A 27177-nucleotide genomic window follows, 5' to 3' on the forward strand; every position below is an offset into this window, starting at 1 on the left:
AATAAGGCTTATTTCAAGTCTTCACGTGAAGACTCGTATTTTGAGGAGTGGAAATGCAGTAAAGCAGTTGTCTGTTCCACTGCCAAGAGGTCGGGCTGTCGGCAGAGGAGCAGGATGCGAGGACAGTTTGCATTTGGGAGGAGAGGAACTATGTACAGCGACGGCAGTGCCGCGGGGCTCTCGGGCTTCCCTTCGGAACAGCGCCCAGCCAGCTGGGGGTCTGCCTCAGGCGGGGGCAGCGGGGCAGCCCGGGGGCCATCAGTAACACCCGTCCTTCCAGGAGTCGTCCTCAGCGGCCTGAGCCGTCTGTGCCGACTGAAGAAATCTGCGTTGAGAGACACAAAAAAGGTCAGGAACAGCTACAGGCAGCAGAGTCCCCGCTAAGCTGCTGGCGGACACCGGAACGCTTGTCTGAGGCTTCAGTTTACAGCGGCTTTCTGCAACATCTGGCTTTGGATGATGCCAACATCTGCCTCTGCTCAAATGCTGCCATCACACCACGTCCCCTGCACCAGGAGGGCAGCACGACAGACGGCAGCAGCAATTTCGGGCAGTTTAGAGAAATTAAGTGACTGTCACTGGTTATTCAAACAGTGACATCTTTATCCTGCTCTGGTAAGTTATTAACACCGTTGTGGGTTTTTCCCATGACCGAGTCCAAAAGAAATCTTTTTCCCTGCAAATGTGACTAAACACATACAAAATAATCAGGTGGTATGTGGAGTACTGCTACAAACTAAGTATTTTGAGTATTTGTTTTAAAGTAAGTAGATACAGTTAAATTTATTGAAGGCTACAACAGGACATGGAAAAAAATCAACAGGTGTTGATAACTCGTGTAACTTACTGCTTATTAGCCCTGATACTGAACTTCCCTCAAATCGTAGAATTTTACACTACAATTGTGCCGCAAATACCTTTTGCCAATTTGGTAGTGGATTTATCAGCCGTGAAAGAACAGCAGATGCCGCAGGACGATGGGATAAGAACTCGCTTTGCTAAACCAGCGTAAAGTAGCCTGTGCATAACGTTGGTAGAAACTTCTGAGGCCTCATTCTTTAAAGAGATTGAACATGTTCTAACTAACCAGCTGGGGCTTTGGACTAGCTACAAACTGCAGATACCCACTGTGTAAATATTTAGGAAGCTAACCGTAACAGCGAGAAATAAATGTTACAAAAAAGTCCCCAAACCCATTGCATCTTTCTGGATTAAGACGTGGCCCCTAAATCAGTTCAGACTTGTGCAACAAGAACAAAAATGGTAAGTTTTTGGAAACCGTTATATATGCTCTGCTTTCCCCCCGCTCTATGGAGTCGCTGTGCTGATTCAGAATCACACTTAAAACCAGCCTTGTTAATTTGTCCTACTTTTCAAACCACTCTAGAAACTCACTAGGCCTTGGACAATGCCCGCCTGGAGTCCTAACTAGAAACTAAGGAAGAAAAGAACCTCACCAAACTTCTTTTACCAGTAGCAAAGTTACAGAGGCACCAAAGCAGGTCATCTGGGAAGATTATTAGCTTAACAGTAAAGAGTGTTTATTAGTCCTTTAGAAGAGTTTTCCCCCTTCCAAAAATCCAGATGTACGCACCCAATAAATACGTGCCATAATGTTCATTTCTGATAGGAATAAGTTTGAGCCTGTGCCTCTTCATTTTCCTGGATAATTAGGTCTGTTTAAAAAAAGCACTGATTTTTTTTTTTTAAACAGATGGCATACTGAAATATTGAATGCTTTGGTCACAGATGACATGGTAAAAAGGGGCATCTCGCCCAGACGCTGCCGAGTCCCAGCCTGTCAGTGCACTCACACTCACAGAATTTAATGTTAGTGGTATTTAAAGGAACCAAGGAACCGCAAACCTTCGCTTCTTGATTGGGGGCAAAGTATTTAACGTCTGTGAACCTTCCAGCTAAGCACTACCCTTTCTTTAAGGGCTCCCCAACCACAACCCTACAGCTAAAGTTAATCGGCAGCTCTGACCCAGCTCTATACCCATGGCTCACTGCGTAACTCCAGGAAAAAGTGTTTCTAGTCTGCAATAAAGGCAGACATTCGCGTCTGCGAGGTTTGCAGTCTCACACTGACTTACCTCCTGGATGGCGGTGCCGGCTTGCTCTTGGGCACCGAGATTCCTCCAACAGACGTGCGCGCTTTAAGGGATGAATTTTTTGCCACAGTGACCATATTGCTGCTTCTGGTAGTGCAACTGCTACTGGAAGAGCCCGTGCTAAGTGAAGATGCCTGTGGCTTTCGAACTCCGCTAATGGGACTCGTGTAACTGCAGGCTTTGACGGGCTGCCTGGGTGTTAACAGGGAGTTTGTGCAGGACCCCGCTTTCATCGGTTGTCGCACCGTTAAGGGAGACTGCCCAGCACTGGAGGAATACCTGAGCTTACTGGGAGCCAGACCTAGAAATGAAATAACAGCAGAAAGAATAATGCAGTTGGCGACAGTATTTTAAGAACGCTTCAGGATACCGGGCCTCTGACGGGCCTCGGGTGTAGTTAGGTCGGTTAAACAGCCAAAAGGAAATCGGCTACAGCGGCGTGGCCAGGAGACACGGCACTGACCTCCTGACCGCTGCTGAGTCCTGGGAATTCGACTGCTTGGCACCTGCAGATCTGACTCCAAGCTCCGACTGCTCCGTACAGACTCCAAAGCTCGAAGGCTGGTCCTGGCCAGGTTGGGCATGCTGTGACGCATCTCCTCTGAAATCAAGAGCAAAATTCTCTATTTGCTGCTTCTGGTAGCAATGGAGATGTCTAATGATGTAGCTATCTCTTGAAAACCAGAGGCACTTAAAAGTAGACAAGTGTGTAACTAATTCTTGGCTTCCATTAAATAACAGCGCTTTTTACAAGTGCATGTCGTGATAGGACGAGGGGGAACAGTTTTACACTGAAAGAGGGGAGATAGAGATGAGATATTAGGAAGAAATTCTCTCCTGTGAGGGCGGTGAGCCCCTGGGGCAGGTTGCCCCGAGAAGCTGTGGCTGCCCCATCCCTGGAGGTGTTCAAGGCCAGGTTGGACGGGGCTTGGAGCAACCTGGGCTGGGGGGAGGTGTCCCTGCCCAGGGCAGGGGGTGGAACGGGATGATCTTCAAGGTCCCTTCCAACCCAAAGCATTTTGTGATTCTGTTCTATGAAAATTACTTTCATTGACTCATACCAAAAGCTCCCAAGTAGTTTACCTTCGCTGTTTGCATACTTGAGCCGGTCCTGCATCGGACTTTGCACCGATCTCCTTGGGGGACGGATACGGGAAGTCGATGACCTGCCATAATCTGCAGTGGAAGAAGGGGACTGACACCGGGGGGAACTGAGCGGGGACGGTGAGTATCTGTGAGCGCTACGGTACGACAGGGAACAATCGTAATCATCCTCATCCTCAAGGCTGTAGGTGTCGAACTCCTGGTCACTGTAGGTACCTCTTCGCAGAGAGTGAAGGGAGGCACTGGAACTGCGGCGCGATACCGAGGCAGAGCTCGAGGCACAATCCTGACGGAGGCCTGGAGATAGAGGGCAACACGGCTCAAAGTCATCGCACTTCAAAATAGAAATTCCGTACCCAATCGCAACACAAATCCAGAAGCAATGATTTCATCAGCGATTCATTTCACCTTGGAAGGAGAGTCAAGTTAATAACCCTCTTTACTGTAGACACTCACAGCTTACGGGATCTCTAAACTGGAACAGCGTCATCCATATCAGCTCTGTTTAATTAGAGCAAAGAGTTAATACTCAAATTGACCTGAATTACTCCTTATGTCACATACACAACCAGCTGTGACTGTGGACTACGTATTGCCACGAAAGCTCTGTTGGTTAACTAGGTATAGGAGTCTAATTGACAGTATGAATTTTTTAGTGCAATTAATTACGTACCCACCAGCATTTCAGTAGGATGAAATAAAAATTTGAACTTCTGCATCGAAGTGTAAACACACTTGCTTTTATTGACACCTAGAACGCATCTGTTTGCTCTGTTTACAGGTCCTCCCCCAAATTATGCCTTTAGTGAAGGCTTCTCACCTAACAAAATACAAGCACCTTCTTACCAACAACTAATTTAAAAAACTGGTTGAAGGGAGTTCTGAGAAAGGCATTGGCTACAGTTCTGAAAAACCCTCTTCTCAGTGCAGTCCCTTCACTGCAGGGATTAAAAAAAACCCAAACAGCAAGCATTCCCCACTCTTCTCCCGTCACAATGCAAATATGAAAAGCCTCCTTCATTCTGAGGATGAAGCGCTTTTCATATTTCACTGGAAACTCTAATGTGACAGGATTTCTTTTATTTTTTTTTTTTATGTGGTCACAAAGCATAGGAAAATATTCAAGTTTAGAAAGAAAAAGGCTGTTATTTGCTTATTCACTCTAATATAACTTTTCTTCAGCTGTGCTCAGGTGTAATAAAGTGATAACAAGATATTATGTCTTATGCTCTTTTTGGTCTCATATTCCAATTCCTAGATCACACTATTTTTTAAATTTATAAAGGCACAGTACTAGAAGTGAGTAAATGTTCGTCAAAAGTAAAACAGAGAACTTCACTCTCTATTTCCTGTAAATCAAATTAATGATTAATTTGCACTGACCAACAGACCTAACTACTTTGTTCCACCTTGATCTTCAATTAGGACCTCATCCAAACCCCACCGAATTCAACAGAAAGTTTAGCAATGATTTAATGGGAACTGGACTGGGGCCCTGAACTCCCCACACACTGGGACACAAATGTTTTATGCTTTAGTTAAATTTGCAGAGCTGTCTCCCAGCGCTTTACCAGAGCAAAATTTAAATTGTGATTGCAGCTCTTTCAATTTTAGTTCTCTTGAACTCTTGGTTTTACTCAACCAGTGAAATAGTGCTTGCAACTTTTGTGAAATAAACAGCCTGTAAAATGGACTCCTCTAGACAGCTTCTAATATGATTTCGGGCTGCAGTTGGGCAGCCTGCTCATAAAACCAAAAATTTACAAGCAAAATTTCGCTGTGTTATTTTTTCAGCTGGATCAGTTCCCCAAACCGACAGACAGTGCAGTCCCACAGCTGCCTGTGTTTGCTCAAGGGAGGGGACAGCCACCGGACGGGCACCTGCGAGCCGCTGCCGATTAAACTGCCACTGTTATGAAACAGCTACTCCTGAAACTTCACTTCTACTTCAGAGACAATCCACGATGGGGTATTTTTGAGTATTTAAGGGTGCTTATGTATTTAACAAAGTGGGGGTTTGGATAATACTTTCAAGACGACCCTCTGCTTTAAGAGGTGTAATCTTGAGAATATTATACAACTGCTTGGGTCTGCAGATTTTTACAGGATGACCTGGCAAATCACAAACATTTCTAATGATCTATTAAATTATTTTTTGTTGTTGGGGAAAGGGGGAAGAGAAGAACAGCTGGACTCCATCTACATTTCTCTACAATTCTAAAACTGTAACACAGAAGAGATGGCTGTCACGTACTTTCTTCCTGAAGGCGTGCCATCACCTGGACATCAGTCAAGTCCTGCAGTTTATAGCCCATAGAGATGGAGTCATCGGACGTACTCAGCTCACTGTCCACAGATGACTGGGAGCTCAGTGCAGAATGCATGCTCAAATAACCTAGGGAGGAACATAAAAAGCATTCAGACATCCACACACAAACCAAGAAAGAGCAGCAGAGTATTTATTCCAGTAATAAAATCAGTGCAGTTGTGAAGTTGAGGTACGGTTGCTAGAAATAATTAAGAAGTTAGAAATTACTTGAGAACACAATGCTCGGTGTTTTAACCTGCAGTCTTCAGGAGGCAGAGTGCCTTTGGGCAGGGAGAAAATTGTGGACTTCTGTCCAGAAGGTGGCAAAGGGAGGCTTGGTAATTTTGAGCTTAGAAACATACAGTATTATTTCTGCCTATTTTGCGATAGGAACAACTATTGAACTCAATATTAGGCAGCAAAGTTACACGAAGTGCTTGCTAGGGCCTTGGTGAGCAGTCATAGGAGGAAAAGGATCCAAATGCTTTTACAGTACCTCAAAAATCAGTCATGCAGTCTGCTTATGCAAGTAGAGTTTACAGTAGATTGTCTCCTCCCTGTTCCTGAGGTTTACCCCCCTTTTTTTTTTTCCTCTCATCATAAACCAAACTCTCTCTTACAGGGAAGGACACAGCTTGTTTGTACATCAGGTCATAAAAAACAAGCTGGAACGGTTTTTCTACCAGGAAAGTTTTTCCCTAAGTCAGACATTAGGAAGAAGAACAAATAATTTTCCTTTTCATAGAACTGTCTGGGTTGGAAGGGAACTTTCAAGATCATCAAGTCTAATTGTTAACCCAGCACTGCCAAACCCACCGCTAACCCACGTCCCTCAGCACCACGGCTGCCCGGCTTTTAAATCCCTCCAGGGATGGGGACTCCACCACGGCCCTGGGCAGCCTGTGCCAGTGCTGATCAACCCTTTCGGGGAAGAAATTTCTCCTAATATCCGTCCTAAACCTCCCCTGGTGCAACTTGAGGCCATTTCCTCTCTTTTGAAGAATAATAATAAAAGTATCATCATAATAATCATTAAGTGCAAACTTTTAGCTGTTAGTACTTTTTCTTAGGTCAAGCAAGTGGATATTTTCCATGGCATATGAGTACTACTGTTTGCTACTGAAATGGGGGGATGAGAACAAGCCATGTAGCTCTGGGACTATACTGGTACTCGTCCTTCACATGCGGGAGGCTCGTAAGTGGCCCTACACGTGGAAATGTGGGATCACGACTGCCTTTGGTCTTCCTCTTCCTGGCACCTGGGATGCCGGTTGCTGCAGGAAGGCTAAGCAGCACCTCGCAGTTAGGGGATCTCCATCTGCAGACGGCAGGCAGATGCAGGCAATGCCAGGAGAATCTTGCTACCACCTCATCAAAGTTAATTTTGGCTCAGGGGAGTATCTTTAAGAGCCAGCGTGCAATGCTGCAAATACCTCCATCTTCTTTGCCTATTTTATAACTACCATACTGCTTTGTATAAAAAGAAAAAAAAAAAAAAGCCAACCAAAAAAAACCCCAAAAATTGCTAGAAAAAATTTTGGAAGCACAGAAAGACTAGTGACTGTAAAACCTCTACATGGCAAACAGGCTTATCTATGCTACCTGTTACAAAACACCATAATATGCTCCTAGCATAACTAACCCTCCAACACGGACACCTAAGACCATATACTTACTGAGCTATTTTAAGAGAGAGTACATCATTACCTTAAAGTAATGCCAAGACAGGGTTGCAATTAGTACTATATCGTTTAGACCCACCAAAAAAAAAAAAAAATTAAGCCCCACAATCTGTCAGGAGATCAGGTAAAGTTGGTAGATACGGCAAGAGCCTAAGAGCATTTTAACATCATTTTCAGCTACAGTAGACTTAAAAAATACAAATCCTGCTCAGCAGGGATTTGAGATCATCACTTAAACAAAAAGCAACAAGTCGGCTGTAGCACACCAACCAACAAGTCAAGAATATAAGCCAGCCTCCCAAAGCACCTCTGTGATGTCATTCACCACTGACTTTTACTGAAGCTCACGCAGTTTTGCCTGCTGTGTTCTAGGAAGCCTTGAAGGCAGTGCACCTACTGAATCGTTCTCAACGGCAAAACATCTAAAAACCCATTGCTGAGGAACCCTTTCCAACAATGGTTAACTCTGGGCAGGCAGGAAAAAGCAGCAGGTTCTCAACACTGTTTCTTCAACCAGTTGTGAAGAGCAGTAACCAACGACACAGAAAACACAGGTTTGAAGTCCGGGCGTAAAACAAATTTCTTACATGGACATTGAGCAAACTGCTTTGTACCAGCGAGCCTCAAATTCCTCGTCTGAAAGGGTATAAAGTTGTTCCAGTCTCAAGACGCTGACATAGCGCAGTGACAGAAGCGTGGCTGTAGTGTCATCGGTGTGTCTGTGTGTGTGTGTTACACAAATGCGCACCCCACGTCAAGACACTGCAGTACTGCGACTGCACGGCTGCGTAGCGTGATTCCGTTTCATTCCCTCTTGTGTCAGGAAGGACATTGGAAGCAGTTGAGATAAAGCCAACACGACTGCACCTGTAGGATGCAGTATCGTGAACAAGCGTGGGTCTCCTGCTGTAACTAACACCTTTCCTGCTAAAAGCGGTATTTTCAATGCTGCTGTATCTTGACTACAGCTTTTTAAAAAGCAAAGTTCCCAGTTCAGTTGCGTGTGTTTCGTTTGGTTGTTGCATTTCAAATTGCAGGTCTATTTAAATACAGGCAAGGAGGGGAAGAAAAACATTCACATTCTTTAATCAGTAAAAACTGTTGTGGCTCAACACTGCGGGATGAACTGATTATGGTTTTCATTACAGAAACTTCAAAATATACCACATCTGGATTTTGTGAAAGGGTTTTTTTGGTGTCGTTTTTAAGGGAAGTTACTGTTAAACATTTTTCATTTGAACGGTGGGGAAGCTCCATTTTTCTTAGAAATAAAATTAGATTCGAGCCAATCAAGTTGACAGTGAACTTTAAACTCGTGTTAGCGCTTACACAAGTCGCAAGGGTAGAGGCACCAAACAGATGAAGTGAACTGTCATGGCTCATCCCACATGCACAAAGCCTGCTCTATCCTCGGCGTTTTATTCGGCACCCTTGACAGCATCAGCAGATTTGCAGAGTGAATGAAGAAGTCTCGAAGTTGCATGGACATTTTGGTTTTACACATCAGTAACCGTTTCTGTGTGAAAAGGCGGTGAGACATACAGGTTGCCAACCAACCTCACACAAAAACCAGGGAACTGATGTAAAGATTTTTCCCTGCAGAATTCAGCTTGCAAAAATAATCAGTCCTACATACATCCTTTTGTTTGCAAAACAGAGATAAGTGTTAATTTCTATTTCCAGCAGAACCAGCAGATCTCAAAAGCATACCTGCAGCTGTGAAAACATCCATACGCAACCCTTTTTTTTTTTTCTTAAAAAAAATAAATGAAAGGGTCATTTAACATCAAGTTTCAAGCCAGAAATTGTTAAACGTGCTTTACGGTTTTAAACATGCAAATTAGGATATAGCAATTTCCACAAAAAAACCCCAAACAAATTAAAGAAGAGTCCTTTAATACTAAAGCCAAGAGGCAAAGCATTTGTGCTGGGGACCCGAGCGTGAACTGCATCAAGGATAAACGAAGCTCCTGAAAGAGCCTACATGGACTCAGGCAGCAGCTTAAATGCCGAGGCAGACTTGAGGCCGAGCCATTTCGGAGAAGCTTCATTATCATACCTACAAATACAGGCTTCTAACAAGTTGCCTCTAAGGTACGAAATCTTACTCCAAACACAATAAAGTCTGATGGAAAGCTTGTCTTATTCCACATTTAGCTGCCCACTCGGTGAATTTAAAGGCTTATCTTGGAGCCTATGCCTTTTATCTTAAAGCAAAAGGTTTCTTCCGATGCCTACATTAATCACTATTTTCAAAAGAAACTTCACAAACTCTCAAGCCAGAAAACTGAATGCAAGTAACTTTATAAAGTTAACACCTACATATGATTATATTATTCAAGAGCAGTATTTCCTTTGCCCCAACAGCTGTTTTCTATTTTCAGTCACTTAAAATTAGTACAATTTATAAATATATAGAGACAGAGCTACAAAAACAAAACCATGAAATAACTACAAGACATGTAGAATGCAAGGAGGTTTTCTCCCACGTAATAGATGAGACCTGGGTCAGTAGGCGAGCAAAGTAAAAGGAGAAAACCCCAGGGGTGGACTTGAATCTCTTGACAACTTTTCCCTGTGTCAATTAGTAATAGTCCTTGCATTTTAAACACTACAGGTTTGCACTGCTCTACTGACATGCCATACCTGAGCTGCCACAGGTTAGTAGTGCTTTGTTAGTCGATTTGAGATGCCCGGGAGAGTTTAGTGCATTGCTACAGGAGCCTGTCTCTGTATTCAAATTATGCGCGCTTGGTGAGGCCAACGGACTGCAATACAGGTTTTTCCATCTACTGGCTAGAAGGAAAAATACAAAAAAGCCATCAAGGTTATCAAATTATTTTTCAAAACAAAGAGCATAAGATAAAGCAAGGCATCAGATCAAAGAAGATTAAATACTATAACAGATGCACTTCAAATCCTGGTGTCAGTGACAAGATGTAGGAAGCAAAGCAGCGCCTGTTGCCTTGCTCACTCTCCCCTTTAACTTGTTTTGTCACTTCTGAAGAATTCCAAGAATAACTACTGACAAACTTGGCTTTAAAAAAGCCATGCTTTTCTGGAAGTTTTAGCGCTGCTCTTCAAAGATGACTGTTTTCATAAATATCTGTCGCTTCTCCACCCCATCTTCATTTTAAAGAACTCCATCGAACTTTATGTTTACACGTGTTCTTTTGAATTTTTAATGATGGAATCAAACCAGCATTAAATCACGACAGCTATGGCTTCAGATTAAAACGAAAGCAAGTTAATATGAAAAACAACTATTCTGAAATATTTATTCCGCACACAGACTCGCATAGGAGTTAGCAAAACAATCAAAAAGAAGCCGGTAGTAAAATTTGGGGCATCCATGCTTACTGCAGTTGGAAATACGCAGCTACAATGCTAAGGAATAGTACCTAAGAAAATAATGAAGATTCACTATACAAATAGTTTTCTTTTTTATTTCCCCTACAAAGTCAGACTATGGTAATTAAAAAGGAGTGACAGAGTACAAATAAAGCCTGATACACTTCAGACAGAAAGCAGAGAGTTAATCAAATGAACCTTCATTCAAGTTTTTAAGCGCAGATAGTTTATAAAAGAAAATAACATTTGTTCTCAAACTACATTCAGTTATCTCAAACGAGGAATTTCAAGGCTAAACTCAAAATAAGCCCGATTACAAGGGGTGCCAAAACAATGTTAGTATGTAAACTTAAAAAAAAAAACAAACAACCCAAACCAAAACAGGGGCCTCTCGGACTTGGAATCACTGAGGTCAAATTACTGGTGAAACTGAAGTCCAAATTACTGGATTCACAGAGAAGACAAAGGCACCCAATTCAAAACCCAGGCAGACACCAACTTTTGTACCAAATTGGGGGTCGTATTTTCAGCAGTTAAGAACATCACTGCACTTCATAACATTAAAACTTCACTTTTTCAATCGCTGCTGACCACAGCTTTTGTGTTTAGATTTTCCTAAGTCAAAGACCACAGATGAGGTTGAAACACGTCCTGCTCTGCAGTGCTTTTCAATGATGAGTTGTTAGAAGAAAATAATAAAACTAGTCGTCCCTCCAGCTGCAGGGAAAATCCCAGCTGCCTACATAGGAATGCTGCATGATATAGAAAGCGATACAATATAGAAAAGGATTAGTTATTCACTTCAAACCCCTCAATGTCTTGGCTGTCATTAATTCAGCCCAGGACTCGCACATTTTACACACAAAGCCGGAGTGCGTTTGAAAAGACAAAGGTAGGATATCCACCGGAGGGATTCCACGTGACGTACTACAGATACACAGAAATAGAATAACCCCCTCAGTTTTGTAATGAAGTGAACTATGCATCTATCCTAACAGCTCTTACATCAGTGGAAGGCTAACACGGGATAGAGCCTTCTATGCTCTCAAAAAGAAGAAAATCCACAAACCTCCGGCCCCAGAATACTAACTATGATGGTGTTACGCGCTTACGGAACAGAACTCTCCGTAGCGTTCTCGTTTCAGGCAGGTTAAGTAGGGGATTTTCCCTCAGCGGTTAAGTAACGTGGCTGAAAGCCACCATGAAGGGCTTTTAGGGGATGATAAAACTGCAGGAAAAACTAAGTTTCCAAGTGACACCATTTCTTTACGTTACAGATTTTAATGGTTCATTATTGTAAGCTTTGAGCATCAGACAATTATTTTACCCAGGTAGTAATACTAATGGTAAGATACGGTATGAATAATCACCGTTAGAAACGCTCAACAACACTAGAACTTTTTAGATAGAAAAAAGCAGCAATAATAGTTTCATACAATTCTCTCCCCTTGTCCCACATTTCTTCCTCTACATATTTTTACATTAAAGATGTTTAAATGTTTTAAAAAAAAATTAAGAGCCTGAAAACACTGAAATATATTGTAGCGTTTAGGCTCTGAACATATTAAAAAACCCCAGAAAGTAAGGTGGTCAATTTGGCAGTTAATTTGCTGTATTTGCATCTTAACAAACACATAGAGGCAAAACATCACAGTTCAGTTGGTTTTGTCTATTACTTGTAATCAGCATAGCGTTCTTAGTGGTTACAGAACAATCTCTTCCCTCCATCAGCTGCGGTGTTACCAGTGCAAACCAAAAGCAGGGAGGTTTTTCTGCGACGAGGAACAGGGCTGTGCAAACAGGCAGCACCAGCAGCACACCGCCTGCAGCGCTTTCTCTGCAGATACTCTCCACTACAGCAACCGCAAACTTCGCCTCTCCTTTGCTTTAAGTTTCTCAGTAATGTAGAGTACCCAAGTGGAAATAAAAGACAGTGGAAGAAGCAATGCTTATCGTTTACGTACCTTGATCAAGTCTGTTTATCAGAGTCCGGCAGGCTGCTTCTGTCTCGGGACTGGGATTATCCAACACCTGGCGGCACCATTTTAAAGGCGAGTCTGTTTTCGGATCTGTAGATTTTCTCGGGGACACATAGAGCCTTTCCAAGGATTGAAAGGAGACAGTAAAAAAATGCTCGTTAATTCAAAGCACACAGCCACCAAAGTAATATGTACTGAAGTTGTCCAGGTTTGAGTATACCTAACAGGAAACAATAGAAAAGTTATCCAAATTAAAAAGGGGGAGGGGGGAATGAAATTTAAATTGTATAATTTGCTTCAGAAACAAATTTTACTATCACAATAGTAAAATTCACCGAAAGATGACTTTACAGAGAAGGTACACTGTCTCTGTAATGCAAGGTTCAAGCTGGGCTGTAGGAACACTACTAAAAGTGATGCTGTTGGTACACTCACCATCACCTGTCACCCCTCACGCCTCCCCCCAAAACACACCTCGTGACAAAGACAGCGAGGGCGAGGCGGTGGTTCCAACGTGAGATTCACGCTGATCTACTTTGAGAAGTCCCACTGTGGTATTTTTTGTTAAAAAACCCCACGGCTCTGGATATGGCACCTGTGTTGCGCCGCAGGCAACAGTTGTCTCTCGTCTTCTGACGGCAGCTCACCGAGAGGCGGAATGAAGAGCAAGAAGTCTACTCCCAGGTCCCGGGGATAAACCGCCGAATTAGAAGATTTAGAACTCTTCAGGCAGTTAGGAAGCGTGACTGCATGCTACCTTCCTTTTTTTTTTATTGTAATGTTAGATGGATTCTCCTAAAGCCCAAGTTTTTGACAGTTCTAATACACCTAGCGTTGTTTTGTGTATACGTACAGGATTAGCCTTAAGTACAGACAGATTTAATCACCTTATAGTCTCAGATTGTTTACAACTGATCTTGTGTAAAGAAGCATCTTAACCGTATTTCTTAAGTAGAAAATTTCTCTCAAGAAAGGTCCAAGGGTATAGGAGCCAGCTTGAAAAGCAGCTCAAGAATTTTACTTACGTACCCCACATTAAAGGCAAAAAATCCCAACAGGAAGAAAAAGCACCCTCTATTTTACCATACAAATAGCAACACACTTAAAACTTTTGTGAGGGGAAAAAAAAACCCACATCAGTATCGTGTACATACAAAAGTGAAACAGTTTTTAATCCTTGCCTGTCAGTTAGAGAAGAACCCTCAGGCAGAGGGCATCGAGATCTCAATCAATCACTAGCACGAGAGAGGCGAGAATAGAAACGAGAAGGGCAGTCATTAACGGAATCTGCCCACAGAGACAGCAAGTTTCCTGCATGTAACAACACGTTCCTTACTTTAATATTAGCGTTCCAGCTAAGTAATCTTAATAGGCATGTTAATATATTTACTGTGCTATGAATGCATTGCTACAAAAAGATATTTAATATAGCACCCTGCTGAAGTCGTTCGAAGGATCATAAAAAGGAGTCGCAGGTAGGAAAGTAAGCTCTGCGATGACGAACTTAAGGAGCTGCATCTGTGCAATTGCTGGAAGAGGCGTGATCACCTCTGAACTCAACAAAAAAAGCAAAGAGGAGATTTCTGAAAGCAGAAACTTTTTTCATCTTGTTAACAAGGCCATAAGATTCTTCAGGTTAAGTTTCGAACTACTGGATTTGTCCACAATGTAATTTCTTAGAATCAAGTGTACCAGAAGAAAACTTCCAAGTCTTTGAAATTGTGGAGATAATGAATACCTTTCCAGCAGGGATATGCTTTGAGACTAAGTTTTGGGGGATGACCGCACAGGAACCCGACTGCGAAGTTTATCTGTCACTGGCGGCCATGCAGCCAAGCTCTCGGGTCTGTCTTTCTCAGTCGGCTCTGACAAGCTTTTCGCATGGCCTTCAGCCAGCACAGCTCTGCACCAAGAAAATTCACATTAACGGGCTTCATGGTTCATAATCTCCTGTGAGAGGAAGAGAGTTCTTCCATGCACACAATCACGCAACTGCTATTTTTTTTCCACCACCACCTTCCTCTCAAGCACTACTCCAGTACTCCCTCACCCAGTGAAGGTGACAGGTTCAAAGGCGACAATCCTCTTGGTCACCAGCAAACCAGCAACAGCCACACTTGATGCAACTGGTTGGGAGAGTTGAGTTCGGCAAGAGTTGGGCAGAGAGGAATTTCGTAGTTCAACAATGGCAAGTGTAGGGTCCTGCACCTGGGGTGGATAACCCCATGCACCAGTAAGGGTTAGGGGCTGACCTGCTGGAGAGCAGCTCTGTGAAAGGGACCTGGGAGTCCTGGGCGAAAACAGGATGCCCACGAGCCAGCAGTGGGCCCTGGTGGCCAAGAAGGCCAATGGCATCCTGGGGGGCATCAAGCAGAGTGTGGCCAGCAGGTCAAGAGAGGTCATCCTCCCCCTCCGCTCTGCCCTGGGGAGGCCACATCTGGAGCGCTGTGTCCAGTTCGGGGCTCCCCGGGTCAAGAAGGACAGGGAACTGCTGGAGAGGGTCCAGCAAAGGGCTACGGAGAAGCTGAGGGGACTGGAGCATCTCTCTGCTGACGAAAGGCTGAGGGACGTGGGGCTGTTCAGTCTGGAGAAGAGAAGACTGAGGGGGATCTTATCAATGCTGATAAATCCTTCAAGGGAGGTGTCAGGGGGGTGGGAACAGTCTGTTTCCAGTGGTGCCCAGTGACAGGACAAGAGGGAACGGGCACAAAGGTGACCATGGGCAGTTCCATCTCCACCTGAGGAGGGCCTTCTCTGCTGTGAGGGCGGCAGAGCAGTGGCACAGGCTGCCCAGAGAGGTGGGGGAGTCTCCCCCTCTGGAGCCATCCCAAACCCGCCTGGACGCCGTCCTGTGCCACTGCTGGAGGTGCCCCTGCTCTGGTGGGAGGTTGGACTAGATGGTCTCCAGAGGGCCCTTCCAGCCCTGACCACTCTGTGACTCTGTGAACAGATTTATACTGCTCCCAACAGCTGTCCTCACACTAATGTATCCATAATATTTCACCTTTCTCAGTGCAAAATCCAGTATTTGAGCATAAAGCAATCATGAGGATGGTTTTAAGATTTCAAGGAATGTCTCTGTGCACTTAAATTGCCTCCTACACTCTTCTAGCAATAACTTTTGATACTCCTGCAGCAAGATCCATCAAGTCCTTCTGCTCTAGTTACTCACTCTCACACAGACACCTCACATGCAATTCATAAAATACTCCTTTCCCCATCAAAACCAAGATAAATCATCAGATATTTTAGTAATCATCCCATCAATTTCTGATAATCCCTCATATTTAAAAGATACAGAAACATACTATGGGACTCTCAGTTGTCAGATGTCCTATCCAGGAAGGCAATGTTTAGATAAAATAAGACATACAAACAACTGGGATGTTTAAAATACTGTACTGGCATCAAAATGTCCATCAAACCTATTAGCCTGTCTCCTGTCCTCTCTCCAGGTAAGGGTAAGTAGGGGAACAATCAATCCGAAAGCTGTACCGACGCAGAAAGCTGTCCCGGATTCCCGCACCCTGGTAGTTTGGGGCTCTCAGATTGAGCATGTCTCAAAATGGTATTTTTCAGCTAAGCCATCTAATCCCTTTTTTGAATTTGTATCTGCTTTCAGCACCCAACTGCAATGAGTCCCACAGTGCACTGGCGGCACAGGGCGAAGAACCACCTCCGCTCACTTGCTGTGAAGCCGTTACCCGCTATTTACTCTTGATATTGCCTGGTCCTTGGGGATGGGATACAGGTGGAAGGAAATTATTCTCTGTTGCCTCTTGACATGCCACTCATGGCTTTACAGATCTTAATAATACTCCCGCTCCTGGCCAGAGCCATCTTTTCCAGGGAGTAGAGATTCAGTCTCTTTAGTTATGTCTCATACAGAAGCTTTTTCATACCAAGCTTTAAACAAAAACACATGCAAATAAAAAAAATAAAAATCCAAAAGCTAATTTGCTATTGACAAAATAAACTCTGAGAAACATGAACACAAATACTCCTGAATGTGCAATGTTACCTTTTATGAAAGACCCCACAAGCATCTCTTGCTGCATTTCTGCACGGATAAATGAGCATTACATCCACTCAGATCCAATAAAACAGAGAAGGCAAAGTGCTCTCTCTCTGGATTTTACAGTTCAGACCAAAAAAGCAGCAATAAAACCATCAAACAAAAAAGAGGCCAATAGCCTCCTTAGGGCAGGTCACACTGTTCTTCACATATTTTAGGTTAAGGAAGAAAATACTGCTCTACTTCAGGAAGAGTTGTCCTACCCAGCTCCTTCCATGCTTCTAATCGTGTTTCTACCCAGGACTATCAGCTGAGAACGATAACACTTGTTTGACTGCTAGAAGCGTTTCTGCATGGAGCAGAGCTACCTGCTTCCAGGGTGTCCCAGTCCTCTGTAGTTTGCCAGAGGACTCTCATTTTTCAGCTGACAAGTCTCTTGGCAAGATGGTCTCACTTATAATTTCCCTAAACTCAATGAAGTAAGCACAACTCAATTTTTCAGAGCACTGACAGGCAACTTGTAAAAAAAAAAAAGAGAATTCTGGTTTCATTTCACAGCATCAGGTTTACTATTTTCCTTTTTAAGTAACTTTGGGGAAGGGTTCAAGGTATTTAGCAAGCAAACTTCTCAAAATACGCTGGCATAGCTTCTTCTTCTGGAGCACCGCACCCCATCAGCTGATAAACCAAAAACACCAGCCCCACAAACAGATGTATTTTTTCTGGACATGGCATTAAGAAGCAGAAGTCCCCTCGTACTCAAGGCTGCCCCGAGCCAGCGCCATCCTCCGTTAGCCACCGCGGCAGCAGAGACCAGGTTAATAGAGTACCACAAGCTGAACCACAACAGGCTTTCTTCTGAAAGAGGTTTTTGTGATAAGCTAAACTCACTTTGCTCTGTTTACGCAGAGTTTTATTTCTGGTAGTTTTATCCTCCAAGGCTGTTTGATTTGTCAGGTTAGTTTAATCCAATAAGCACTGGAAAAAATGTACTCCAGCATGCCGTCAAGCACGCATCCGAATGCCAGTTTACGAGTCAGCCAAAGCCTTTTGGGTTTAACAAATACCTGATTAGTGAAAAAGCTTTACCTTGCATTTTGTTCCTACAACTCAGCAGTTTGGGTGTGGAGCACATTGTGTTTAAATGGCATAAGGTTATGCTTTGAGTATTTTCTTTTGTCAAATCACACGTGACAATTAAGAGGTTATTTAGATAGGTACAAAGCCGCACACAAAATTCAGAAAGTAAACACTTGGGCACATATTCTCAATTTGACGTCTTGGGGTTTTGCTGCATAACTTATTAAACACTAATGAGATTTTCTTCAGCTTCTGTGAGGAAACCCTTAGATAAAGCCTCTTTAGCTTCTGCTTACTAGTGTGCGTTTCACTTTCCCATATAAAGTATTTTATGAAATGCACCTCTGTTAAGAGCCAAGTAGTTTCAGTTGTGCAGCAAACACATGAGATTCTTCTTCCATGAAGAAAGTAGGCACTCAAAAATAAATTTGTGGGATTCTTTGCACTTTGTTCTGACGTATTCCAATGCACTAAGAGCAGAGCATCTTCCAGAGATACTATTTTTCTTTTGGGGTCAATGTCACCGGAGGATTTATGGGCACTAATGGCCACTGTTGTTTGATATCAAAAATACTGCTTTAAATACAGACCCCAAGAACCTAGGAAATACTGTGACAACTTTCTCAACTCGCACGCTGCACTGAAGAAGCACCTTCACAATTTAGTAACGCATCAGATGAATTATAAGAGTCCAAGCCAGTATTGCCTGAGAATTTAAGGTCCTAATCACGCAGAATATTTGCAGTAGTAAATCTATAGATAAGACAATTCAGGCTGCAGAAAGCTCTATAACCAGTACATTAGTAAATTAAAATGAAAGTGAAATGAACCTCAGCTTTTAAGACATGTGCTTGGTTTATTAGACATCTTCCACAGCACTACATTGGTACCAAAACTGGCAGACATCATACTGCTTTTCAAACCTCTGAGTTGTATACACCAATGCAAGGAGGAAAAGACCTGAGGCAGCTAAATATGTTTCGAACAATTTAGGTTTGTAAGATACACCTCCATAAAGTGTGAAGGCAGGAGCTAAATTCTTCTATAAAGCGCGTATTTCAAACAGATAATGCATTCCTTTTCCTTTCCTTTATATATCAGACGTCAGGGAGTTGATTTTCAGATTTATTACTGTGCTTATGATGTTCTAATCTCAAATCTAAACACTAATGTTGAACAGAAACACCAATACCAACCATATACTGTTGTGGAAAATCAAGTGAAAAAATACTGCCCAGGTCTTGAAATGATAGAGAAGTAAAAGAAAAAAATGAGAAAAATCCTGTGGAAAACACTCCACACAAAAACACTATAGTATTAGTCCAAGAAGAGGTTTGAACCTTTATTCCCAAGAAACAGAAATTGGAAAGAGAGAGAGGAAAAACTATACTGCAAAACCCAGAAGAGGCACCACTTTTTCATGTCTGTCTAGTGACTGATCCTGCTGAGCAAAATACCAAAAATCTAGTCACCGAGTCACAGAAGCTCTAAACACCGCATTGGCAGAAGCTCGTGGCGCAGCCAGCAGTCTGTAAGGTGGTCACCTCGTGGGACAACTGAAGTTGTATCATACGTAGACCGCACGCAGGTGCCGAGCGGCGTCTGCGGCGATCTTGCCACGCAGAAAGACGTTCCCCTCCACTCCGGCACTGCCACCACGCCGACAGATCACCATCCCCACACCTCCTTTTACAGAAAGAGCCACGAGTCAACACCTCAAGCATTTCAGTAAGACCCGCTGGAGGGAAGGGATGCCATCCAGAGGGACCTGGACAGGCTGGAGAGGTGGGCCCAAGCCAACCTCATGAAGTTCAACCAGGCCAAGTGCACGGTCCTACATCTGGGTCGGAGCAATCCCCAGCACAACTCCAGGCTGGGTGGGGAATGGCTGGAGAGCAGCCCTGAGGAGAAGGACCTGGGGGTGCTGACTGACCAGAAGCTCAACATGAGCCAGCAATGGGTGATTGCAGCCCAGAAGGCCAACCATATCCTGGGCTGCATCAGAAGAAGTGTGGCCAGCAGGTCAAAGGAGGTGATTCTGCCCCTCTACTCCACTCTCGTGAGACCCCACCTGGAGTATTGTGTCCAGCTCTGGAGTCCCCAACATAAGAAGGACATGGACCTGCTGGAGCGTGTCCAGAGGAGGCCCTGGAGATGCTGCGAGGGCTGGAGCACCTCTTCTGTGAGGAGAGGCTGAGAGAGTTTGGGGTGTTCAGCCTGGGGAAGAGAAGGCGCCGGGGAGACTTTATTGCGGCCTTCCGGTACCTCAAAGGGGCTCCAGGAGAGCTGAAAGGACTTTTTACTGGGGCATGTAGTGAGATAGGATGAGGGGTAATGGATTTAAACTGGAAGAGGGCAGGTTTAGATTAAACATTAGGAAGAAGTTTTTTACTTTGAGGGTTATAAGGCACTGGAACAGGTTGCCCAGCGAGGTTGTTGAGGCCCCATCCCTGGAGGTGTTCAAGGCCAGGCTGGACGTGGCCTTGGCCAACCTGGGCTGGTGGGAGGTGTCCCTGCCCAGGGCAGGGGGGTTGGAACTTGATGATCTTCAAGGTCCCTTCCAACCTAAACCATTCTATGATTCTATCATTCTGTCAAAGGAGAGGGAGGCAAAATAGTCTAATGCAGTAAAAAGGAGAAAGAATACTGAGAAAGTTTAAGGCTTTTCACTTGTGCCATTTCTTCCTCTCTTTTTCATTCAATGGCACATTAATAAGAATGCTTTACAGTTCAGAAGGGGTTGGAATTTGAATCATTTCATCATAATTCCACGTCAAAAATTCTCTCGCCCAAGTCTTACCAGGAAATATAACTGGCAATTGGCAAAACACCAAACAAGTAGCACGGGAATGCATAACAAAATGCTGAACACAAATCACTGCAAGAAAAACAACAAACTAAACACACAGAAAAACCACAACTTAATTCTTAGGTATGGGGAGTACCCAAGAGTGAGAAACACTACGGAAGACAAACAAGGCAATGCTATTGCAAGCATATCTTCTTTTTTCCCTTCTGTAAGGGCAACAGCCTCTCTACAAACGGCTCAGGAGCTGACCTGTGCCGAAACGTAGTGTAAGGGAGCGAACTGGTAACCAGTAATGGGCACACAGCGCTGAAGTCTAAGCCAAGCATCACGCTGAACTCAGCAGCGCAGAAAGCCGCCTTCCACTTGATTGGGTCTCCAGGATATTTACAATTTTGAACAGCTATCTGAGAAAGTGACCGAAGGAAGCAAGTCAAGGGACAGACACCAAAGAAGTACCAAGTTACAGCTGCCGCAGGTGACACAGAACCTCATGTTTCACGGGAGTTCAGTCACTGCAACCTTGTTTTTAAAAACAAAACCTTAGACTGCACAAATCTTGCTGAAGCCAAGGGAAGCTGCACAGAAACTTTTGCACATGTGATCCAAACAAAACCAATTATTTCAAAACAGTGCAGAAAGCACACGTCTGGTGAGGAGCAGCTGAGGGACCTGGGGGTGTCCAGCCTGGAGAAGAGGAGGCTGAGGGGAGACCTTCTCGCTCTCGACAGCTCCCTGACAGGAGGGGGGAGCGAGGGGGGGTCGGTCTCTGCTCCCAAGGAACAGGCGATGGGACAAGAGGGAACAGCCTCAAGTTGCACCCGGGGAGGTTTAGGATGGATATTAGGAGAAATTTCTTCCCCGAAAGGGTTGTCAAGCACTGGCACAGGCTGCCCAGGGGCGTGGGGGGGTCCCCATCCCTGGAGGGATCAAAGGATGTGTAGATGTGGTGCTGAGGGACATGGGTTAGTGGTGGGTTTGGCAGTGCTGGGTTAACAATTAGACTTGATGATCTTAAAAGTTCCCTTCCAACCTCAACAATTCTATGATTCTACGAAACAGAGACTCCATCGGTACCTGCAGAGAACAATAACAAATCCTCTGACCCACTCCTTTGTCCTTCCACCTCAGCCCTCCTACAGCAATGGTTTTTGCTGTTACCACTTCAGCTCAAGTGGCAAAATCCCTACCGTAGAGTTAACTAGAGGTTCCAGACCTAGTAAGAAGTCATGGAGCATAACCACAATACCACAATAGAAATTACCCTAACATTTGGACCCGTTGTTAAAACTACAATGACACCAAGATGAAAGAATGAAAGCTTCTCTTTTTGAAAGCTTCTCGCTCCCCACCCTCTATTTTAAACACTTTCATACTTTAAAAGGATACAAAATGAGTCCTTAGTATTCTTTAAGGCATAAAGCATCAGCCCCTCTACTAGATGATATTGAAGAAAAGGTCAGCAAACCAAAAGGACTGGACTGTTAAAATTTATCAATTCAGCAGCAACAGGAAAAAACAAAGCCACTGTGAATTTCTCAGAAATTACTAAAAATCTAAATATCAAAGTACACATGGTATGTTCCAATATTAGCTACAGCTTTTTTCCTAACATATAATAATATAAAAAGGCCTGCAAATGTAACCATATAGTAGGCTATTTGCTTTGATAATACAATGCTCGACACATTTAGATACCTTCCATCAAGGTAGTAGAAAATTCCCCCTAATCAGCAAGGCCACCTTATAAAAGTTGATCCTAAATCCATATAACATTAAGGCTTTTTTGTTGTGTTTTTTTGTTTGGTTGGGTTTTTTTAACACCCCCCCCCTCCCCCTCGTTTTCTGGTTATTGCCGATAGGAATGCATGAATTTCTGCAGGGACAGTATGTGAGACACGTGCTTATGGAGAGAATTTAGGGTATTTGGCAATAAGCACAGCCATGCACTACTGACTGTACATACGTTATTCCTTCCCCACTTTCAGTTTCGCTGAAGAGCTCTAGAACAAGAAGCTATCATAAAAGCAGCTTCTTGTTTTACCAGGTTTGTTTGACAATAGGGAAACAAAACAGATGGAAGCAATGCAACATGATCAAAGGTAATTTATGATAATAGAACTTGCACAAGAGTTCCTGATACCACCTTTATTTAAGCTCCTCGGGGCGCCTCTTTTTAATCTATTAGCATATATTAACTAAATTTGACAAGAAAACAGAGGTATCAAAAACATGAAGATCCTACAAGGTCTAGTGAGAAGGGTACCTCATAAAGAAGAACGACCTTATTAGCTACCAACTCAAGGAAAGGTTAATAAACTGAGCCTCTGGGTGCAGAACCTCTCCTGACTGCACTGGACAGTATTCACTGCCCATGTAAATCTCAGATTCTGTCTGGTTTCTTTACCAAGTGAATATAGTCTGAAGAATCTCTCGTGTCACAGGTTATATAAACATGAGTATAAAACTAGCTGTTTTCATTAACATGGAAATAACAAAGCCTGTCTTCCAAATCCAACTTGATAAATAGACTGCCTTATCTTTTTTTTTTTTTTTTTGGGGGGGGGGGGCGGGTTGGTTTTTTTTTGTTTAAGAAATCTGCTCAAAATGCTGTTTAGGTATGCTGAAGAGTTTCAATGATCAAGTTAGAGCCAGTATTTGGGTTTTAAAAGAAAACTTGCAAAGAAAAAAATATTCATGACCGGCCCTAGAACTTAAAACCAAATGAGAAGTCACTTGCACCACCTGCAGCAGGAGAGGTGTGCGAATGAGCTTTCTGAACACCCAGGAAAAGAACATGTAAGAAGAAACTCAAGTTTTGAAGAACATTTCTAACTTTATACATTCCTTTCCAAAACTAACTACTGCTGAAAATCAGTCTTCCCTCATTTGTCATCTCAAAAATGCTTTCCCCTGTTTTTAACATAACCTTGACTTTCCACTTGAGCTGACGGCACTACGTTATTGAGCACCATTCCATCAACAAACAAAAGTTTACCTTCACTTATAACAGCTAACGGGTTTTTAGAGTGTAAGATTTGTTTTGTACTCAGCAAGCATTCTGCAACGCTATCTTTGCTGCCAGATCCATCTCTAACTACACAATTTTGCAACACAATTTGCAGATCCCTGAGGCTATCCTACAAAGTCTTAAAATTAAGAACTCCAGGTAAAGCTATTGCATGAGCTGGAATTAGCCCTGAACTTTAACTAGCTTTTGAAGGGCATGGGAAATTAATCTGCTGCTTTATAAAACCAATTCTAAACAAGGCTGCTGGTGGCGAGTCCTACAAAGAAAGGTCAGTTAAGGATTACATCATTGATCTGTTTCAGTTCATGTCTCTAAACAAAAGAAACAGGTTAACTGCAAAGAAACAGCATTCGGGAAATGGAAGTGATTTGTCTTCTTAGATACTAGCAAAAGCCACAAATTCCAGATGGTCTAAGGTCTCAGTTTGTGTTTTACAGAATTCTTACTTAAATACAGTATTTGACAGGTATGTACAAAGTTTAAAAACGCCATTATTCAGTCATCTGCGTGCATTATACGTGAATAAACTAACAGGGAAAGGAAGGTTTCCTGTGCTTGCTACAGCAGCGTCAGGAAGAAAGGAGGAAAGAATCCTTATAGTTAATCTGATTGTTGTTTGGTTTTTTTTTTCCTAAACAATGCACTGGCATAATGGTCTTAACAATTAGAATAGCCAATAATGAGAACTGCATCCTTGCTGCTAAAAATCAAAGCACTGTATAGAAATCACTTTATACCCTTAAAAATTATTGCACACCTAAACACAGCAACTCCCAACCGCAGCAGCACAAGTTCCTTACATTACTAGACTTTTGAAATACGTACCAGCTATCTTCTTCTTCATTGCAGTTTTCAAGTTCTAACACTTTCACTTCATCCAGATGTGTGTTATTCGAAAGACTGTCTAGATCTCCACATTTTTCATTGGTATTTTGTTCGTTTATTTTGACTGAGGAATCAATACCTGCAATGACCAAGTTTCCCATAAGCTCTGTGCTATTACTTGTATCCACCCGTGAAGAACATCTAATGTTATCATCAGCCTTTGTTTCCGCCTCGCATGTGCTGGAAGACAATTCCTCAGTGGCACTGTTGCAACTATACTGCATTTGGGCATCTATGTCTTTTCTCAGGCAGTTGTTCTCTCCTTCCTCTTTTCTCATTTTGCTTAATTGGTTGTGCAGATCTGCCATTATTTGCAATTCTTGCTTCTCAGTTATCGCGTTGATGCTATTATTAATCTCCATCCCGTTAAGACCGGAGTCATGGTTATCCACACCAGTATGGAGCTCGCTCTGCATGTTTGTCCCAAGCATGCTCCTGCCACTCTTCATTCTTGGGTGCTGATTCTGGATCTCCAGTCTCCTCACCAGCTCCCGCAGCTTTCGCACCTCCTCTAGCTCCGGGCCAACCTCCTCAGACACCGGCTCCGTCTCAGGGCCCATGGCACAGTTCTCCGTTGAGTCTCGTCCTAAGTCAGGCTCCAGAGCACGATCCTGCTGTATGACCGGGGCATTTCCAGGCACTACCATCATCCAAAGTGCACAGTTTCACTGCAAGACATGAAAAATGTATAAAAGCTCCACAAAGATGCACAATATTTTAAGCAAACTGGAATTAAACACCACAAATTCTGACTTTTATAAGCATAAACTAATTACACTGGTGTATGAGGTGACTGAATTTAAAAAAAAAACTATTGAAAGAAAGCAACTGAAATTAGTATGAAACATTTCAACAAACGCAAATTACTCGTTTTAAACAGCTAGGATGTGCAACTATTGTGCTACAAATTAGACTGTATAAAAGGAAGCTGATTTAATCATGTACAATAGTTGAGCTTCCATCTGTTTACAAACAAAATACATGAGAAAAGCCCTGACCGAGCAAAGTCAGGAAACATCATTAGCAAGGTGCTGACGTCAGACAATGACAGCATTAAGAAAATGGTAAAAACATCCTTTGTTCATTTACCAGGTTTATCCTGGAAAAGCAGAAAAAAAATTGAAAACATTTCTGCATCAACTTAGACCAAAGACCAACGACAAAGGCTAACGACAGGAACTGCAGTTTCCATGGTTCGTGAAAATAAGCCTAACTAATGTCTTTACTGGCGTATTTTCCTGTTACAACCGAAAAGAGGGAGGCAAGCTCTCCGATGCAAACACAGCAAAAACAGAGGAAAAAAGAAAGATATATATCACACCATAAATTACATATCCCAGTAAGTTTCACAAAATGAAGCTATCTCTCTGCTTTTCCTGTCTTAAGTGCTACTATTCATCTGTGGTTGTGCTGACTGAGGAAGAGTGTGCAAAGCCCCATCTCTCGGGCAGCTTTAAACTGCACAGGTATTCAGGCTTCCCAAAAGCCATAAAATAATGCCGGTGCACTTAACATACAGGTTTACAACACTTACAGAATAATAAGGAAACACTAATTTTTCCCTATGCTAGTGATTTACATGAGTTTTCAGTTTCAACACGTGCATTCATTTCTCAATTGAGTCTTCATTGAAGAGCCCCTAATAAAAGATTAATGTTCCACAGAGCCAGTAAAATAGATCCCCCTAAAAAAAAAAAATCATAAATCCTTTCTATTTTGCAGGAGGAGGGCAAATAGATCAACTGACAGACAGAAGAAGGAGCCAGAGGACGCAGCCGATTCAAAGTTTAAAAGATTTGATGCGGGCATTACAACTGCACTTGAAGCCTGATTTTTTTGGCGGCTGTAGGTGTTCTTCCCCCCTCCCTTTGCTGTCTGAAAAATGTCTCCTGTTTTTAAGGCCTAACTGCCAGTGGGCAGAGGAAACCGCGAAAATGAAACGTCACACAAAGTACACAGAGCAAGCAAGGTTAAAAATACAGACACCCCCCCAACCACACCTCAGCATCTCCCCGTTACTTGGTTACTTGTAACAGCAGCAGCTGAGTACGTTTCCTAAAAAATATAGTTTCGTGGGTTATTTTACTTGACAGTTTTTTATTTATTTTGGTCCTCTACATGCAAGATGAAATTGTGAGGCTTACGCTTGAATTAATAATGAACACGAACAGCACTTACGAAGAGCCGTAAGTCAACAGAGCGGAGCGCGGTGCACTCGAAGCACGGCTTTCCAAATCATGCCTTGAAGGAGCATCGCCAAAGTCACTGCGACCTGGGGGAAAAAGCAATTGGATTGGTAGTTACCCAGCGATCCGATCCCTACTCATAAGCCCACGACGGTAAGAAATCTCCCTGCTCGCATCCTCGCAGCTACGGAACCATCCCATCTCTCGCCGAGCAGCAGAACCGGCGCGATTCCCGAAGAGGTTTCAACGCTCGGTATCTCGACGAGGACGCGCCAGCGGGGAGTTTGAGAGTTCTACTGCCACAGCAAAACACAAGGACACAAGGGAGGGGGACGGGGGGAAGCAATGAGCTCCGGCACCCGAAAAATCAGTTCCCCTCCGAGGCGGAGGCGCAGCAAAAAACTGCTTTTTCATTCACGGGGAGGAACGAATATTAAAAGCGTTTAGCCTCTCGCCACAACCAGTAAGTGTAAAAAGCAGCCAAATAAAACTGAAAGGATAGGGGAGGAAGAAAAGAATGTAGATCTGCAACACTCGATTTCATTGTGGAATGGGCAGAAAAAAAAAAAAAAGAAGAAAAAAAAAAAGAAGAATAAAAAAAAAAAAAAAAAAGAAGAAAGGAGCAAAAATTAAAAC

At 43.2% G+C, this 27177-nt stretch overlaps 1 protein-coding gene across 1 annotated transcript; it reads right to left on the minus strand.

Annotated features, from left to right (window-relative positions):
• Positions 1-258: 258 nt before the first annotated feature.
• Positions 259-25005, minus strand: LOC104282703 (SLAIN motif-containing protein-like). The gene is made up of 8 exons (XM_009880819.1): positions 24296-25005; positions 12524-12657; positions 9855-10004; positions 5473-5613; positions 3198-3515; positions 2578-2715; positions 2097-2415; positions 259-325 (listed from the first exon to the last, which is right to left on the minus strand). Exons 1-8 carry the CDS (start codon positions 25003-25005, stop codon positions 259-261), a joined length of 1977 nt encoding a protein of 658 aa, XP_009879121.1.
• Positions 25006-27177: the final 2172 nt, after the last annotated feature.

This window comes from Charadrius vociferus, unplaced genomic scaffold (assembly GCF_000708025.1).
Source record: "Charadrius vociferus isolate BGI_N301 unplaced genomic scaffold, ASM70802v2 scaffold573, whole genome shotgun sequence".
Classification (NCBI taxonomy): domain Eukaryota; kingdom Metazoa; phylum Chordata; class Aves; order Charadriiformes; family Charadriidae; genus Charadrius; species Charadrius vociferus.

What these genes read in the sequence shown, in the direction of transcription:
- LOC104282703 (XM_009880819.1), bottom strand. Translation starts at nt 25,005, where the DNA reads ATGATGGTAGTGCCTGGAAATGCCCCGGTCATACAGCAGGATCGTGCT. An exon ending in GATAAACAGACTTGATCAAG is followed by an intron (nt 10,005 to 12,523) that starts GTACGTAAACGA and finishes TTTTCCTTCTAG; the next exon opens with CCAGTAGATGGAAAAACCTG. An exon ending in GACTCAGCAGCGGTCAGGAG is followed by an intron (nt 2,416 to 2,577) that starts GTCAGTGCCGTG and finishes TTTCATTTCTAG; the next exon opens with GTCTGGCTCCCAGTAAGCTC.